Raw genomic sequence first — 17,183 nt, forward strand, 5'->3', positions numbered from 1 at the left:
ACGTTCTGTCTCCGCATACAGCTTGACAGAAAGGTATTCACACCTCCGAGCATCAATAGGCTTTAAGCAGTGTTATCACACAATGAAAGGTCTTCCAGAAGCCTGACTCAATTAACAACTCACTAGCCAGGGCTAATCATAGAAATGAGTAACTATTGACTGGTTGGGTCACAATATTCTTTACAGACATTTAAAGAATATATGGTAGATTACTGTCCGTGTTAAAACAATCCAATATATGTCTCTTTATTTCCTGGCTCAATCTGTGCCCAAAAGTGACTCCTGTTACAGTACCCTTGCTGGCTTGTATGGATGTGCCTGTGTGACCTTTTGGTTAACCTTTGTGCATGTGCCTATTTGTGTGCAGAAGGCACACAGAGCAATTGCTCCTGATGTCATTAGACAATAGAGAATCGGCCAAAGGCACAGAGCCAGTTAGAATGATAGCTATTTACATTGGCGAACCATCCCCTTCCTCTTTCAACATAATCCATTCATTAAACCCTCTATCTGCAGTGGACGCAAGTTGCAATTGAAGGTTGGGAGGGTGGAGTTAAAAGTACCACTGACCACAAAGGATGTGAGCAGCATTTAAAGTGCCAGTGACCACCAATGATGGGGAAGTGAATTTTTAAAATTACAATGACCACTGATAACTGTGGGACTGTTTTGGAAGGTCTACAATGCCACTGACTACCAATGTTTTTGGTTGTTTAAGGGGCAAGGGGGGGGGGGTTAAAGTTTCACTGCCAGTACTGAACAAGCTATGACAAAAAATGCTACCATAACACATGTGCAAATATTATAATGGACCAATAATGGATGTACACTGAAATTTAGAAAGAGCCTGTTTACACAGGGTAATGAGCCAGCGGGTTATGAGCCTGTTGGACTTTTAGAAAAAGTCTGCTTTTCATTCTTTCACTTTCTTCCACTTATAACTGAAAAGTAGCACTTGGCTTCGTTGGGTAAAGGCTAAGTGCACCTTCATTTTTTAACCACCGCAGTACTAGCATGCTTCTTCATTTTCAAAAAAGTGGTAAAAAAAATTAGATCACCTTAAGGTGTCTATTTTCCAAAAAGGTGTCCTTTGATGTGTTTTATACTAGAATGTAAGTTTTTTTTTTTTTTTTTAATCTTCAACCTTTCTTCCTCCATAGGCTAAAAAAAACAAAAAACGGGGTTATAAAAAACTAACAAAAGACATCTCTATTTGACAAAAAAATCCTATAAATTTATTTGGGTATTGTACTGCATGACCAAATAATTGTCAGTTAAGGAAAAGGTTGTAACATGCTTGCCCTGAAGAGGTTAAGGAGTAATAACCTCTGAGTTAATCCTTGTGAATTGACTTTTATATTGATTTTATCATAAAGGCCCATAAAATAACACTGACAGTGTTATAATAGCACTCGTAGTGGTAAACTGCCACTACGTACAGTGTGTTATAAGAGTTAGATACGGTTTATTATTGAAGAAATAACATTCAAGCATTCTTGTGTCTTCCCTGGGTTGACCCCTAATGACGCACAGATATGAACGGTACTCATTGAAAATCATGGGGTACGACTTGTCATGCGACTTTGCAGTCCCAAGTCGCAGGACAAGTCGTACAAGTGTGAAAGGGGCCTAAGCTCATTCCTACAAAATATGAAGTGACATGTAAAGAAGAAGTATTATCCTTCCAGTAATAGCATATTGTACATGAACAGTAGTACAACATGGAACTCCACCTTCCAATACTAGAATGTACCACCAATGACAGCACACCTGGCAAAAGAGTTTAGAAAATGGCTATGGGCCTCCAGGAGCATGCCCATGAATCCACAATTTGAGAAATGTTTTCTCCTTTTTGTATGCTATGCATTTTTTCAAAATAGTTACTACTCAATGTAGTCTTGTAGCATATAGTCCATACTGTTGGTCCTGCTTTTAAGTTAACTGTACCAAAGCATGGAGGGTGCCTTTCTCAAACAAAATATTGCCTATCTTGTCTCCCATAAAGGAAAAATGGCATAAAAAATATGGAGACGTCCATTACTGATATTTTGAAAATGATACCTAGCTGTCATACTGATGTCTTTCTTCAATAAGTTGAGTCTTTGACCAGGAAAAAGTATGCAGATAAGGGTTTCAGACTTTTCCTGTCCTAGGTTAGTGGCCTAAAGTGTCAACTCCATCTTCCTTTCAATATATAAATTGTGGTTAAAATTGGTCCATGAATGCAAATTTTTCTAGCTTTGGTTTACACATCTAAGTGCTACGGACCTTTTTCTCAAAGATGTTTAATAAAGAAAAAAGAGAACAAAAAGACAAACAAGTCATAGAATCCAATCCAGTTATACTAGACGGTTGACTGTGCTCTTGGGACCATGGCCAGTACAATTCCCAGAACCATCCTTCTCCTTTTACCTCCCTTTTCCCCCATTACTTCTCTATCCTTTTCTCTTGTTTATCAATACATTGCTGGATATTTCACTGACTTCACTTGGTCCTAGTTTTCCCCTGGGCCATGGATGGGGTGGGCCACCCAAATTTAGCTTTTTCTACCTCTACTTTAGCAATTAGGTTGCTAAAAGCCATCATTTGATGGAATATATGTGTCCATAAGTTGATTGGCCTATTGTGTACAGTTGTCGTTTGTTTAGATATGTCAATAGCACTTGTTAATGTACCACTCCCTTCCGGAAGCATTCCCTATTTATAATGACTGTTTTGTTTCATGTGATGGCTATTGTGATACTCGATTTAATAGAATATGCGAATACAAAAAAAATGACAGCCTACATATTTCTTTATCATACATAATAGGACTCATAGGATTGGTTAATTGTTAGACCAATGGTGACCTAAAAAGACAAAATTAAGGTGCCGCTCAGGTAGAGAGGTAAAGTCCAACTGGACCGCCGTAAGTGCAGGCAGGGACAGGGAGCTTGTCCTAGCTCCAAGATTCATATGCCACACATCATAAAGCAGACCAATGTAAATGAAGTAAGGTGGATGGCAGCTTCAGCCCGGACTCCAGCTAGGCCACACCCCTGGCACATTTCGCCCCGCCCCTTGGAGCCTATCAGGGGGTAGGTTGGTGGCCTTTGCCCTTGCCTGGAACCAGGGTTTTTTAGATCAATAGGTCGGCACATCATGTCCAGGGGCTACAAGTTTCGCATCTTGCCTCCTCAGTTCATGCTCTTCAGTGTGTCTTCTACTCCCCATAGGAAAGCAGATCTTGCTTGGGCAGGTCTTCCCATTCTTGTCCTGTCCACGGGGCACATTCCAGGCATGGAATATTTCAGGTGAACTTTCATCAGCATCTGGATTCTGGAGAATAGTCTCTCCACCTAGAGGTATTTTGGGTTCTCTGTTGCAAACGGGAGATGCTGAACGTTAATCTGCTGGCTATCAGACTTAATAACAATTTGGACAGCTTTATTCCTAGGACTATGACTAAGCAATGACTGTAAGTGCGAAACGTGTCGGCCATACTGTATCTTGTTGGTTTGCAGTGACTGTTTGTGCAGTTGAAAAATAAAAAGACAACTTTTTTAAGTGATTTTGGAGTGCGGCTGTCCAGTTCTCGTCCATTTATTTGCTTTATTCCTAGGACCACGGATTCTCAGGCCCTGGTAATTCTGTAGTGTCAGTTCCACCTGATTTATGCCTTTGCCCTCTCCGGTGATTCTCAGAAATTAACCAGGAGGGTTTGGTACTCTCTTTGGACCCTCATCCAGACCTGCTGTCTCAAGGTACAGTGTAATATCCTGCTACACAATTGCTGACTTTAGCAGCATGTTGATGCCAGCTCCAGTCAGAAAGTCCTACAGGTGATCCTGTGAGTTTAGCTCTTTTTGGGGTTCTTTGGACCTGTTAGCTGTTGTTTGCCATGTTTCCTACCCCTCATGGGATTGCTTTTGAATCATCCATTGGTCTAGAAATTTACAAGTCTTGTGTCCTGTGATGTACTGCCAAGAAAATTATTTTACAGATTTCCAATTTTTCAATTCATAAAGGTTTCCTTTAAAACCTTTGACTAATTTAAAGCGGATGTGCCATGGGAACAAAATATTAAAAGTCAGCAGCTACAAATACTGCAGCTGCTGACTTTTAATAATAGGACACTTACCTGTCCTGGAGTCCAGCGCCGATCGCAGCAGAGCACGAGCGATCGCTCGTCACTCTGCTGCTCCCCCCGCCATCCACGCTGAGGGAACCAGGAAGTGAAGCGCTGCGGCTTCACTGCCCGGTTCCCTACGGCGCATGCGCGAGTCGCGCTGCGCCCGCCGATTGGCTCACACGCTGTGTGCTGGGAGCCGAGTGTTTCCAGCACACAACGGGCGACAGACGGGATGTGACGGAATGCCCGTCTTTCGCCCGTATCGTGTGGCCGGAAGTGGGTGCAAATACCTGTCTTTAGACAGGTGTCTGCACCCCCCTCCCCCCTGAAAGGTGTCAAAAGTGACACCGGAGGGGGGGAGGGTTCCGATCAGCGGGACTCCACTTTAGGGTGGAGGACCGCTTTAAACTAAGGTCATAAAAAAATAATTTACGTTTAGTGTTTGGGGGGGGGGGGGGGTTATAGAATTTGAATCAGGCAAATGCACACAATGCACACATTCATTTCTCAAGTAGGCATAAAGTATAACAATCAACAAGATTTGTGGTTTTCCTAATCCACATCTTAATATTCTATTAGAATCCATTTATGTCAATGAAAATGCATTTAGTGTGGTTTGTTTTTGTTGGATTACACAAACATTCCTTTTTCTAATTATTGGATAAACTGAAAACTGCTCCCAATTTACTGCTCCCTCTCTTTGGAATGTCAACAAAGGGAGTGCTGCTGATCCGCATGTTATGAGACACCTGTGCTAAAGTTTCATGACAATTAACCCCTTTCATTCAAGCATATATGATATTACATTGCAAGAGGTCAGGAGATAAGTAAACAAGGGTACTGTGGTTCTGTAACCAATATGTCAGTTTGTTTGAAAGCTTTTCTTGTGCTCATTTATTATTTAGCAAGCAATGAGACATTGTTCTAAATGATCACATTTTGTATTGTCTTAAGACATTTTAGGTCACTCGTTATCTGCAACTTATGAGAGTATCACACTGTAATAATGATGAGAGACAGATAATAACATGACAGTAATATGATATGTTAGCATGCTATAACCCCATAAACATCCAGTTCTTGAACATGTACAGTGGGTATAGAAAATAATCACCCCCTTAAAATATCACATTTTGTTGCTTTGCAGCCTGAAATGAAGACATGCACATTATTTGTTTTATCAAGCTATATTTACTATTGTAATTTATAACATCCAAGTGAAAGATATAACACCAACATGTCAGAATTTGTTTTTTAAATCAAAAACAGAATCAGAGTTTGAAAAAGGATCCCCCCCCCCTTTATGTCAGTATTTTGTTAAACCACCTTTTGCTTTAATTCCAGCTGTTGGGATATGTCTCTACTAACTTTGCACATCTAGACTTTGCAATATTTTCCCACTCTTTTTTTGTAGAACTGCTCAAGCTCAGTTAAATGTGATTGTTTGTGGACTGCAGTCTTTAAAGGGGAGTTCCAGGCCTTTTTACTGTTTATTAAAAGGCAGCAGCTACAAAAAGTGTAGCTGTTGGCTTTTAATAAACAGACACTCACCTGCTCCACGGTCCAGCGACGTGCTGGCCGGAACTCCGCTCCTCTCGCCCCCTCTCCGGCCAGCGTCTTCATTCTAAGTGTCGACACCCGGTCGTGACAGCTTTCGGCTTCACGGCCCGGCACTCGCTACGCCTGCGCCGAGCGGCGCTGCGCACTGTGATTGGTCAGGCGATCGCCTGGGACCTGTCACGTGTCCCAGGCGATCGCCTACAGGGAGGGGCCGCTGTAGACGATACGACGTATCGCCTAGGTGGTCCCTGGGCGGAAGGAGGAAGTGGGACAGGAAAAAAAAATTACATGCCAAATGTGGCATGTAAGGGGGCAAGGAGTGGATTAAGCGGAAGTTGCACTTTTGGGTGGAACTCCGCTTTAAGTCATTCCACAGATTTTCAATGGGGTTTTACCTTTTTTCTCCTTTAACCACTGTGTGGTCATTTTTGCTGTGTGCTTTGGGTTATTGTCATGTTGGAAGGTTAACCTACTTCCCATTGACAACTTTCTGGCAGAGGGCAACAGATTTTTCTTAAGAATTTGATGGTATTTTGCTCCATCCATTTGTTATCCTGACAAGTGCTCCAGTCCATGCTGCAGAGAAACACCCCCATAAAAGTATATTACCACCTCCATGCTTTACTGTAGGAATAGAGTTATTTGGACGGTGAGCTATATTAGATTTCCGCCAGACATATGGGCCCAGATTCACAAAGGAGATACGACGGAGTATCTCAGATACTCCGTCGTATCTCTCAGAGTATCTATGCGACTGATTCATAGAATCAGTTACGAAAAAATACGAAAAAATACGTACATTTTGTTTGGGAGCCACGTCGCACGACCGCACAATTGTCAGTTAAAGCGACACAGTCCCGAATCGCAAAAAGTGGTCTGGTCTTTTGACCAGCAAAATGGTCCGGGGCTTAAGTGGTTAAGGTGGTCAAATGAGGCTAAAATTTATTATTTGCCCTTAAGACCAAACAGTATATCTGGCAGGAATCCAGTACAGCTTACTATTCAAATAACACCATTCCTAAAGTAAAGCATGGAGGTGATAATATCCTGTTATGGAGGTGTTTCTCTGCAGCACGGACTGGAGTCAGTATAGAAGAAAAATGAATAGGGAAAAATTCCATCAAATTCTCAAGGAAAATCTGCTGCATTGTGCCTGAAAGTTGTCAATGGGAAGAAGGTTTACCTTCCAACATGACAATGACCCAAAGAACATAGCAATAATGACCACACAGTGGTTGGAGAAAAAAGGTGAATGTCCTTGTGTAGCCTAGTCAGAGCCCAGACTTAAACCCCATTGAAAATCTGTGGAATAACTTGAAGTCTGCAGTTCATTATCAAATTCAACTCAACGTGAGCAGTTCTGCGAAAAAGAGTAGGCAAATATTGCAAAGTCTAGATGTGCAAAGTTAGTAGTGACATAACAGACTAAAATCTGTAATTGAAGCAAAATGTGGTTCAACAAATTACTGATATGGGGGGGGGGGGGGGTAGTTGTGATCCCTTTTCCAACTCAGTGATTCAGTTTTTTTATTTTTAACAGAAGAAATATTAATCCAGTAGCACACTGACCGAAACTTTGGAGCTACTTTTAAAAAGCAGCAGTGTGGCCTTGCCATGGCCATACTTCTGCTGGAATTTACCCTGTCATGGCACAGTCACTTGTAACTGAAGTCTGTAAAAGAAAAAAAAAATTCTTTTACAGGCTGCATTTAGTTTACAAGGGCTAGTCAATATGTCATTTGCTGGCCCCTACCTTTTTTAAATGAACACAGTGGACACACTCACTGTGCTCACTCATAACTAAAGCATAGTAAACTGTGTTTATTATGCTTCAGTTTGCAAATGAACAGGAAGCTGCTCAGCATAGAGCACTTCCCATTTATTCACTGCCCTGTGCAGCTGAGACTGCAGAGAAAGGCATGTGTGCTTGAGCTTTAGGGTGCACACCCTAATGTACTGTAATAGGCTGCACATACCTATGTCTAGATCTAAACTTACTCTAAACCACTTCTGTACAATGCAACCCTTGTCTTCAAATCATACATATCCTCTTCACAAGTCTATGAAATATGAATCTATGAAAACATGGTGAATGAAAACGAAATCTTGTTTGTACACGATAAAACAGAAATTACATTATGTTATTATAATTTGTATCTTGTTTTTAATTTTTGTTTCAGGAAAATGTGAATGCAAGGAGCAAACATTAGGAAAACCAAAAGTTTTCTGTGGAATGAAATACTCCTATGGTGAGTAACAGGGAAGAAGCAGTGCTGTATCCCAACTTGGACTGGTTAGATATACTGAACTGAATGGCATAATGTCAATATCACTGAGCATTCATTCATCCAAAAAATACACAAGCCTTTTACAAAACAACCATTATGTGATGAAGCAGTAGTAACAAAGGGATCATGTTTCTGGATACATAGAAAGATTTTTCAGTTAGCTTTGGCAATAAAACTTAGAAGCTGATTGGATACTATGCACAGCTGCACCAGATTCTGTGCGTACCAGTTTTAGTAAATCTCCCCCACAGTGTGACTCCATTTACCCCCAAATTGTATTTAAAGCAGAGTTCCTCCGAAAAAAAGTAAAGTCAGCAGCTACAAATACTGCAGCTGCTGACTTTTAATATTAGGACACTTACCTGTTCAGGGCACCCACGATGTCCTCACCCAAAGCGGATCTGTCCCTCGGATCCTGAGTGCAGTAATGGGAATCAGGAAGTGGAGCCTTGCGGCTTCACAGCCTGGTTCCCTACTGCGCATTCGCAAGTCGCGCTGCGTGTCCTCACTGGTCTCTGTTGTCTTCTGGGACCTGTCTGTCTCCTAGAAGACAGCGGGGGGGAGGGGCCAGACATGGCGTAGATTGCCACGGAATCTGCAGCAATCTATTGCCAAATGTGACACCGGCGGGTTGGGGAGAAACCGGAAAAGCGGAAGTTCAATTTTTGGGTTGAACTCAGCTTTTAATCTCAATAAAATGACACTCACAAGCATAAAGTTAAAAATAGCCCATAAAATCTCACACAGAAGTGCCTGTAAAGCCATCAGTGTGCCACTTGCACGGCGTCTCACCCAGTCCCCTCGCTCGTTACCAGCGATACGTCACTTCCGGCGGGGGTCTGTCATCACTTACAGTTGTATTGTATTGTCATTGATATATATATATATATAGATATATATATATATAGTATATATTATCTCACAAAAGTGAATACACTCCTCACATTTTTGTAAATATTTTGTTATTTATTTTCATGTGACAACACTGAAGAAATTACACGCTGCTACAATATAAAGTAGTTAAAGTACAGCTTGTATAACAGTGTAAATTTGCTGTCCTCTCAAAATAACGCAACACACAGCCATTAATGTCTAAACCTCTGGCAACAAAAGTGAGTACACCCCTGAGTGAAAATATCCAAATTGGGCCCAAAGTGTCAATATTTTGTGGGGCCACCGTTATTTTCCAGCACTGCCTTAACAATCTTGGGCATGGAGTTCCTCAAAGCTTTACAGGTTGCCACTGGAGTCCTCCTCCACTCCTCCATGATGACATCACGGAGCTGGTGGATGTTAGAGGCCTTGCACTCCTCCACCTTCTGTTTGAGGATGCCCCACAGATGCTCAGTAGGGTTTAAGTCTGCTTGACCAGTCCATCACCTTTACCTTCAGCTTCATTAGCAAGGCAGTGGTTGTCTTGGAGGTGTGTTTGGGGTCGTTATCATGTTTGAATACTGCCCTGTGGCCCAGTCTTCAAAGGGAGGGGATCATGCTCTCCTCAGTATGTCACAGTACATGTTGTCATTCATGGTTCTCTCAATGAACTGTTGCTCAATGAACATGCAGCCCCAGACCATGGCTTTTCCACCGCCATGCTTGACTGTAGGCAAGACACACTTGTCTTTGTACTCCTTATCTGGTTTCCAACACACGGTGGACACTATCGGAACCAAATAACGTTTATCTTGGTCTCATCAGTCCACAGGACATAGTTCCAGTAATCCATGTCCTTAGTCTGCTTGTCTTCAGCAAACTGTTTGCGGGCTTTCTGTGCATCATCTTTAGAAGAGACTTTCTTCTGGGATGACAACCATGCAGACCAATTTGATGCAGTGTGAGGCGTATGGTCTGAGCACTGATAGGCTGACCCCCCTTCCCTTTAACCTCTGCAGCAATGCTGGCAGCACTCATACTTCTATTTCCTAAAGACAACTTCTGCATATGACGCTGAGCATGTGGACTCAACTTCTTTGGTCAACCATGGCAAGACCTGTTCTGTGTGGAACCTGTCCTGTTAAACCGCTGTATGGTCTTGGCAACCGTGCTGCAGCTCAGTTTCAGGGTCTTGGCAAACTTCTTATAGTGTAGGTGACCAGTATGAGAGAGTGAGAGCGATAAAACCAACTTTAACACGCCTGCTCCCCATTCACACCTGAGACCTTGTAAGGGCCCTTTCACACGGAGCGGATCCGTATTGATCCGCCCCGTGTGTGTCCGTCGGCTCAGCGGGGATCATCCGTGAATCCCCGCTGAGCTGTCGGCGGACAGGGCGGTCCCCGCACACTGTGCAGAGACCGCCCTGTCTTTCCTCCGCTCTCCCCTATGGGGAATCGGATGAATACGGACCGTGTGTCCGTATTCATCCGTTCCGCCAGACGGAAGAAAAATAGGGTTTTCTTCCGTCCGAAAAAGCGGATCTTTGCGGAGGCGGATGTTTGCGGACGTTAGCGGATACATCATCCGCTAACGTCTGCAATCCCATAGGGAAGCATTACAAGTCCACTTACGGACTTGTAAAAAAACGGACCATTTGTCCGCCCGTGTGAAAGGGCCCTAACACTAATGGGTCACATGACACCAGGGAGGGAAATGGCTTATTGGGCCCAATTTGGACATTTTCACTTAGGGGTGTACTCACTTTTGTTGCCAATGGTTTAGACATTAATGGCTGTGTGTTGAGTTATTTTGAGGGGATAGCAAATTTACACTTATACAAGCTGTATACTCACTACATTGTAGCAAAGTGTAATTTCTTCAGTGTTGCATAAAGTGTAGCACTTTATGGGTTTATAGCACTACAGCTTACACAACACTAACTCGTATATAAATGGTTGTGCCAGTTTGGATGGCAGGACTTCCCCCTAAAAAAACAACGCTTTCATGGGCGTTAACTTTCTTGATGTTTTTTCAATGCCTCAAAAGCAAAAACATAACTTGTCAACCCATCATAAACACTATAAGCACATTAATGAGCGTTACTTTGTTTTTCATAATCAACACACATATGAACGAGCTCTAATGCCCTGTACACACGATCGGTTCATCCGATGAAAACGGTCTGATGGATATTTTCATCAGATATTCGATGAAGCTGACTTTCATCAGTCTTGCCTACACACCATCAGTTAAAAAAACGATCGTGTCAGAACGCGGTGACCTAAAACACAACGACGTGCTGAGAAAAATGAAGTTCAATGCTTCTGAGCATGCGTCAACTTGATCCTAAGCATGCATGGATTTTTAACCGATGGACGTGCTCACAGACGATCGTTTTTTTAACCATCAGATAATTTTAAAACAAGTTCCTAGTTTTTTCACCGATGGATAAAAAAACCATGGGGCCCACACACGATCGGTTCGTCTGATGAAAACGGTCCATCAGACCGTTTTCATCAGACGAACCGATCGTGTGTACGCGGCATAACATATTCCTCTGCTGAACAAAACCAGGGCACTTAATTTTATAATTGGGATACCAAAAATACATCACAAATCTCATAGTTTGTTAAGTATCTCAATAAAGGTGATTGCAGTGGTGTTTTAGGCTGTGGAAACCTTGATTCTTTTTTTTTTGTGGGCTTGTTTTGGCTTTTTTTCTAATTTATGTATATCTTGACCAGAGGTTATCAGCCCTGGAATTTAGGATAATTAACAACCTCTGATCAATTGTATAGTAGCTTGTGTTGCATTTTAGCTGGCTAGTAAAATATGTATTTATGTTTTGCATTTGTGCAATGTGTGCATTAAACTCCCTTTACATGTGTCAAAGCTGTCCCCACCTGTTTCCTTTCTGGGAGTGGATCAGGAGATAAGTTATGCCCAACAAAGACAGGGCGCCCTGCAAAGAAAGTTCAAGAGGTCTTCTGTCGGTGAAAAATTATGATTATGTGTTGCTCTAGCTTCCTGAGCATCATAGTGATGATATTTAATCTTTCTTGACGATAAGGGGTGTAAGCAAAGAACAAATTAATAAATCTTACTGTAGCACACAGGTCCTTCACCCTTTCATCACTCTGTGTATGGAGGAGGAATATGAGCTTTATTACAAGCACAATTCATCACCTAACTACACTCCAGAGTCTTTAATAAGAAAGAGCAAACTGACTTGTACTTTGAAAACACAACAGCTTGCATCTTTCTCTTAATCTCTGATCTGCCTATTCCACTTATAAAGCTATCATTTGATCCAATTTATAAAAACCAGAGTAAATACAAGTGCCAGTTTATCCCAACAATTACAGCCTTATTAAAGTGGTTGTAAAGGCACATGTTTTTTTTTACCTTCATGCATTTTGTGAATGAATGTAAAAATACTTCTGTGTGCAGCAGCCCCACTAATACTAACCTGAGCCCCCTCTCGATCCAGCGATATCCACAAGAGCCTTGTCTCTTCTGGAACTTGCACTCCTGATTGGCTTTTGGCAGCAGTGGGTGCCCCCGTTGCAAGCTGCTTGCTGTTGGGGCAGCCGGCAGGAGAGAGAAGCCAGGAGTGCAATAAGAGGAGGATCCGGGCTGTTCTGTGCAAAACCACTGCACAGAGCAGGAACACGTTTGGTATTTAAAAAAAAAAAAAAAAAACAAGACTTGACAATCACTTTAAGCAAGTAATACATAGAGCACTAATAATGTGCAAGCTAACGTAATAGCTAATTAAATTTCAGTTTACAGTAGTCAGATTAATTAAAAGGTGGTTTTTGATATAGTTTTTTTTTTTTTTTTTTTTTCAAATAACAATTGCTCCTTACCAGTTTCAGTAATGTAAAATTTTGACCTCTCATTAAAATAAACATGTGGTGGAGTACTCAAAGCCCAACTCCATGAAAACAAAAAAATCCACCCTTGCAGTTGAGGCCCCTCTGCACTGCAAGGGTTAAAAGCTTGATTTGCCTAGGGAATACTGTACAAGCCACTTTACTTAACTTACATCCACTCTCCTGCTGACCCTGTATTGGATGCTGAGGAGACTGGAGTTGAGCCGGAGCCATTTGTAGCTGCTAGGGACTGGTTGCAGGGCTGGAGCAAGGAATAAAGCTGGCTATACATTTTTCTTTATTTTTTTTCAACCAGTGGGTTGAGCCGATTCCTCCATCCACACAGGTGGATGGGTAAATTCTTCCCGCTGCGTATTTGTATTCTGACAGCGGGGTGCCTTCCCTGCAATCAGAATACAATGATTAGTGTTGCCGGCTATAGCCGTGGCACTGATTGTTTGGGGAAAACCTGATAGACCAACTTGACCTACGGAACTGGCTGAATTTCAATCCATTCATGGCCAGCCTAAGGTGTTTCACCTTAATACTCTGCCCCTAGACTAAACAAATATTTAATTCTTGCAGTGCAAGGGTGGATTTTTATTATTTATTCTTGAGTTGGGCTTTAAATATAAGTGTATCTGCATTTGCAATTTTCTAGTTCCACTGCAAAGTTCCACAAACTCCTTTTGATCCTGCCAGTGAAGTGCACCTAATGCAGCCTTGTGTGATGGTGTGGCAACGATGATGCGCTGCTCCTGAATTGTAGGTTATGCCCACTTGCACTACAGTGGAATAAGAGAATGTTGCAGGGGGCATGGCTATAAGCATTGTCGTATCTTATTTCAAGTCATATCTAGTCCTGCCCGCAACTTTTTGAATTGGCAGAACTGATTATGTTGTTGAAACCTTTCCACTGTGAGCTGTAGTGCCAGGGAGGGGGAGCATGTGAGGCACAAATGAAGGAGGCTCACTAAAGGAAAGGAATTTCTTTTTTACTTTGATGCTTGTGTAACACATAGTAACTGGTTTTAGGACTTGTTTAGGAGCCTTTAGTTGTAATTCAAATGTTTGCATTAGTAGGGATTTTCATTACCCTAATTTTATGCTTATCATTTCTCAAATAATTTTTACAGTTAGATAGGTGTTTTTGATTGATTGTTAGCAAAATAGTTTTCCTAATCTGTTTATTAAATATTTCTTCTGGGACAGTGCTGAAAATAAAGATACTGTCAGCCCATGATAGGGGCTCTCACGCTGAAGTGAATGTGAAGATTAAAAAGGTTTTGAAAATGACAAAGTTAAAGATCCTAAAAGGAAAAAGGACTCTATATCCAGAATCATGGACGAACCGTGGCTGCACATGTCCTATTCTAAACCCAGGTACAGTATCTCTAATCACTCATTACATGTATTTCTGAAAGAGAAATTTGTTGTAGCATCATAGTTGTTTGAAGAAAATGTGAATAGTGCTGCTCGCTATAGTAATTACTTTTATTTGTATTTTGTAGGAGCACCTATTAAGCAACTAATTTGGTGCTCTATATGACTCCACTTTTGCCTTAGTTAAAAAAAAAATCATGAGTAACTAATAGTGAAATTAGTAAGTAATCATCACAGATTTCAACCCACCATGAATTTTTCATCATTGCATTAAGTAATTTAAAACGCGTTTATCAGTATTGTACTGATAGCGCATTAACATCTAAGGCCCCATGCACACTGGGCATTTATTCCCAGGGCTTAAGGCTCCAAACTTTAGGTGTCTGCAGATGGCACAGATTCCGCACCGTCCATTCCAGCTGGAAGCAACCTGTTAAACACTATGAGATGCTGACAGCTGCTGCAGCTGGTTGGAGCTGAAAGTTGTACCAAGTACTACTAACGTTTAGGGCAGTATGCACCCAACAATGAATGCCCAGTGGACTTCTTGGGGACTAGATGCTCCACCAGTGCCTTCAGTCCACACCTAAACACTGAAGCCAGAATGCTTCAGATTCTGTCTGCTCCAGTTTTGATAGATTTCTCCCCCCAGTGTACATGGGGCCTAAATCTTTTTTTCTAAAGGTGTTGAATGTTCACATATCTTGTGAACTTATATAGATTTCAAGTACCCAATTTTTTTGCAGGGAATTCCCTTGCACGTGGTTGGATAATTGAAGTGAACACAGCTTCACTAGACAAAATGCACATTCTACTGATTTACGGAAGTCTACCCAACCAAACATGTGTAAGCCAGCCTTAGAATACACATCTATTTATCATTTAGTCTGGCACATTAAATGTCTAGCATGACAAAAAGAATATTCCATTCCAAAATTAAGTTGTTCCTGTCATGTGACTTTTAGACACCATCTTGGTATCCTCTAAAATGTAGACTTTTTCTCTCAGGACACAGAGGACTTGATTAATGACCACTTAGATTAAGCTGCCACCATTTGGTAAATGGACACTGGTCAAAAAAAGCAGGAATCCCCATTTAAAAATAAACCTTCCTAGCTCAGCCAAGTTTCAGTTTCTTAACTAGTGTCCTTAGGATCTGGATTGGTCACAACAGCCTAAAGGCCAAGAGGGATTGTAACCTGACCCTATATACAGAAGTGGATACAGCCACTAATGTCTGTCAGATGGTGCTGGATCCTGCGGGCAGCAATCTATGGAGTAGGGTGTATCCTGTGATCTTGCTTGCAGGATGCTATACAAGTCCAAGACAGTGATCTTGCTAGAGGGAAGTGACGTCTGAGGCCTTGCGTGATGTGCATGCCATGATGGGTGAAGATTTCCCCTATAGCTATGGACTGGTTAATTCAGCTGATGTTATAGTGGTCCATGAGTCAGCTCCCCCTGGCAGTGTTGTCTGGGTTTCTAGAGTGTTTTGGTAGTTTTTCCTATGGAAGCGACATATGGCAGAGAGCAAGAGGGGTGCTTCGGTGCATCTGCGTACACACAGGTGACATTTTTTAATTCTTCAGCCCTGAACAGCCATAGATGCTGCTATGTCAACTGGGCACAGCAAGCATATGGACACTTGTCTAGGGGGGTGACTTGCCACACAGGTGTTCAGGCATAAGCCGACACACCTCTCAGCTGGGTGGCCATTTCCCTGCAAGGATCACAGGCACGTTTTACCTGATTTTTAGCCATAGTATCGTGAAGGCAGAAAGGTGAGGGAAGGATAATGGAGAGTTGGGGCAAAGGGAAGAGGAGGTTGCTGTTGAGGATCAGGAATCCTCTGTGGACAAGTCCTCCCAGGAGGAATCCAGGGTCCAGGCATGTCTCAGACACAGAGAACCACAGTGGGCTTCCTAATGGATCTAATGCACACAAATCTGAATAAAGAAATTAAATTACCACTCCAGAATCCATTTTTCCTAAAGTTACTTGTTTTATGTCCTGGTGGCCACCACAAAACCCCAAGTAATTTCCAGTGCACCCTCACATACAAGAAGTGATGTATGCCGATTAGACTCATTCGGAGAAAGTGTTTTCCCAAGAGAAGCATTTTGTACACCAGTACCTCATGGAGGAGGAATTATGCAAAAAATTAGGTTCTCCTACTGTTGCCCCAGATATTTCCTATTTAAATAACACCCTGATGGTGGAAGAGGTCCCGGTCTTTAAAGGCACCATGAATAAGGGGTAGGAGGCCTTCTTTATAGCATGCTTCTCTTTGGAAGGTGGGGCCTGATAGGTGCAGTGGAAGTTTGCGAAACCCTTAAGATATGGACAAAGTGTATGTCCATTCCAGATATTCAGACCTTTAAAATCCTGGCAATTGTAATCCTGCACAATATACTTGGAGCCTTGAGTCTCTCAGTAGGTACCTTGGAAGATTTCATATGGCAGTTTTCAAGGGTTGGCACCATATCTGTCCACATGAGGATTCTATGGTTTAAATGTTGGTTTGTGGGGGTTCTCTGCAAGAAGTAAATCAAGAGGCTGCCCTTTGAGGGAAACACTTGTTTGGACCATCCTTGGATGCCTTCATCCAGAAGCTAACAGTAAGGAAATAAATGTTCTAATCTTCATAAAAAAGAAGGCATAGGTGACAAGTCAGAAACTGAAAATCCCTAAATTGCTAATTCTGTTTTACTGCCATTTGGAGGCTATTGCCTTTTTCTGAACTGTATCTGACTATTTTCATAACTATTTCTGTGGCACTGTACAAATGGATAACATATATACTGTATATATAACTTTTTTGTTGGGGGGGGTCATATTTAAAATATTAATGCTCGCCAAGGACAGGTACAGAAAAAATGCTATGCAGTTAAGTGTCACACTAATAATAGAAACTGGCAACTATTTTGACTGGAAATTGTGGTTGCTTTTATTTAGTTTCACAGCCCAGCTTTGCATCCTTCCATTTCTTGCCCAAAGGAGCAGTAAATGGTAGACATTGAAACTAAGAATGTTCCCACTGTCTTCAGGTTCTGGGCTTTGGGCAGTAACTTATAACTGTAGTTTTGAAAA

General features: G+C 41.9%; 1 protein-coding gene across 1 annotated transcript in view; it reads left to right on the plus strand.

Annotated features, from left to right (window-relative positions):
- The window catches only part of NTN4 (netrin 4), a 170,197-nt gene that overhangs the window by 151,060 nt on the left and 1,954 nt on the right, over positions 1 to 17,183 (plus strand). The window contains exons 8-9 of the mRNA XM_040344110.1: positions 7,852 to 7,920; positions 13,923 to 14,093. Coding sequence (XP_040200044.1) covers positions 7,852 to 7,920; positions 13,923 to 14,093 — 240 coding nt within the window. The remainder of the gene's footprint in view (positions 1 to 7,851; positions 7,921 to 13,922; positions 14,094 to 17,183) is intronic.

Source organism: Rana temporaria, chromosome 3, assembly GCF_905171775.1.
Source record: "Rana temporaria chromosome 3, aRanTem1.1, whole genome shotgun sequence".
Taxonomy (NCBI): Eukaryota; Metazoa; Chordata; class Amphibia; order Anura; family Ranidae; genus Rana; species Rana temporaria.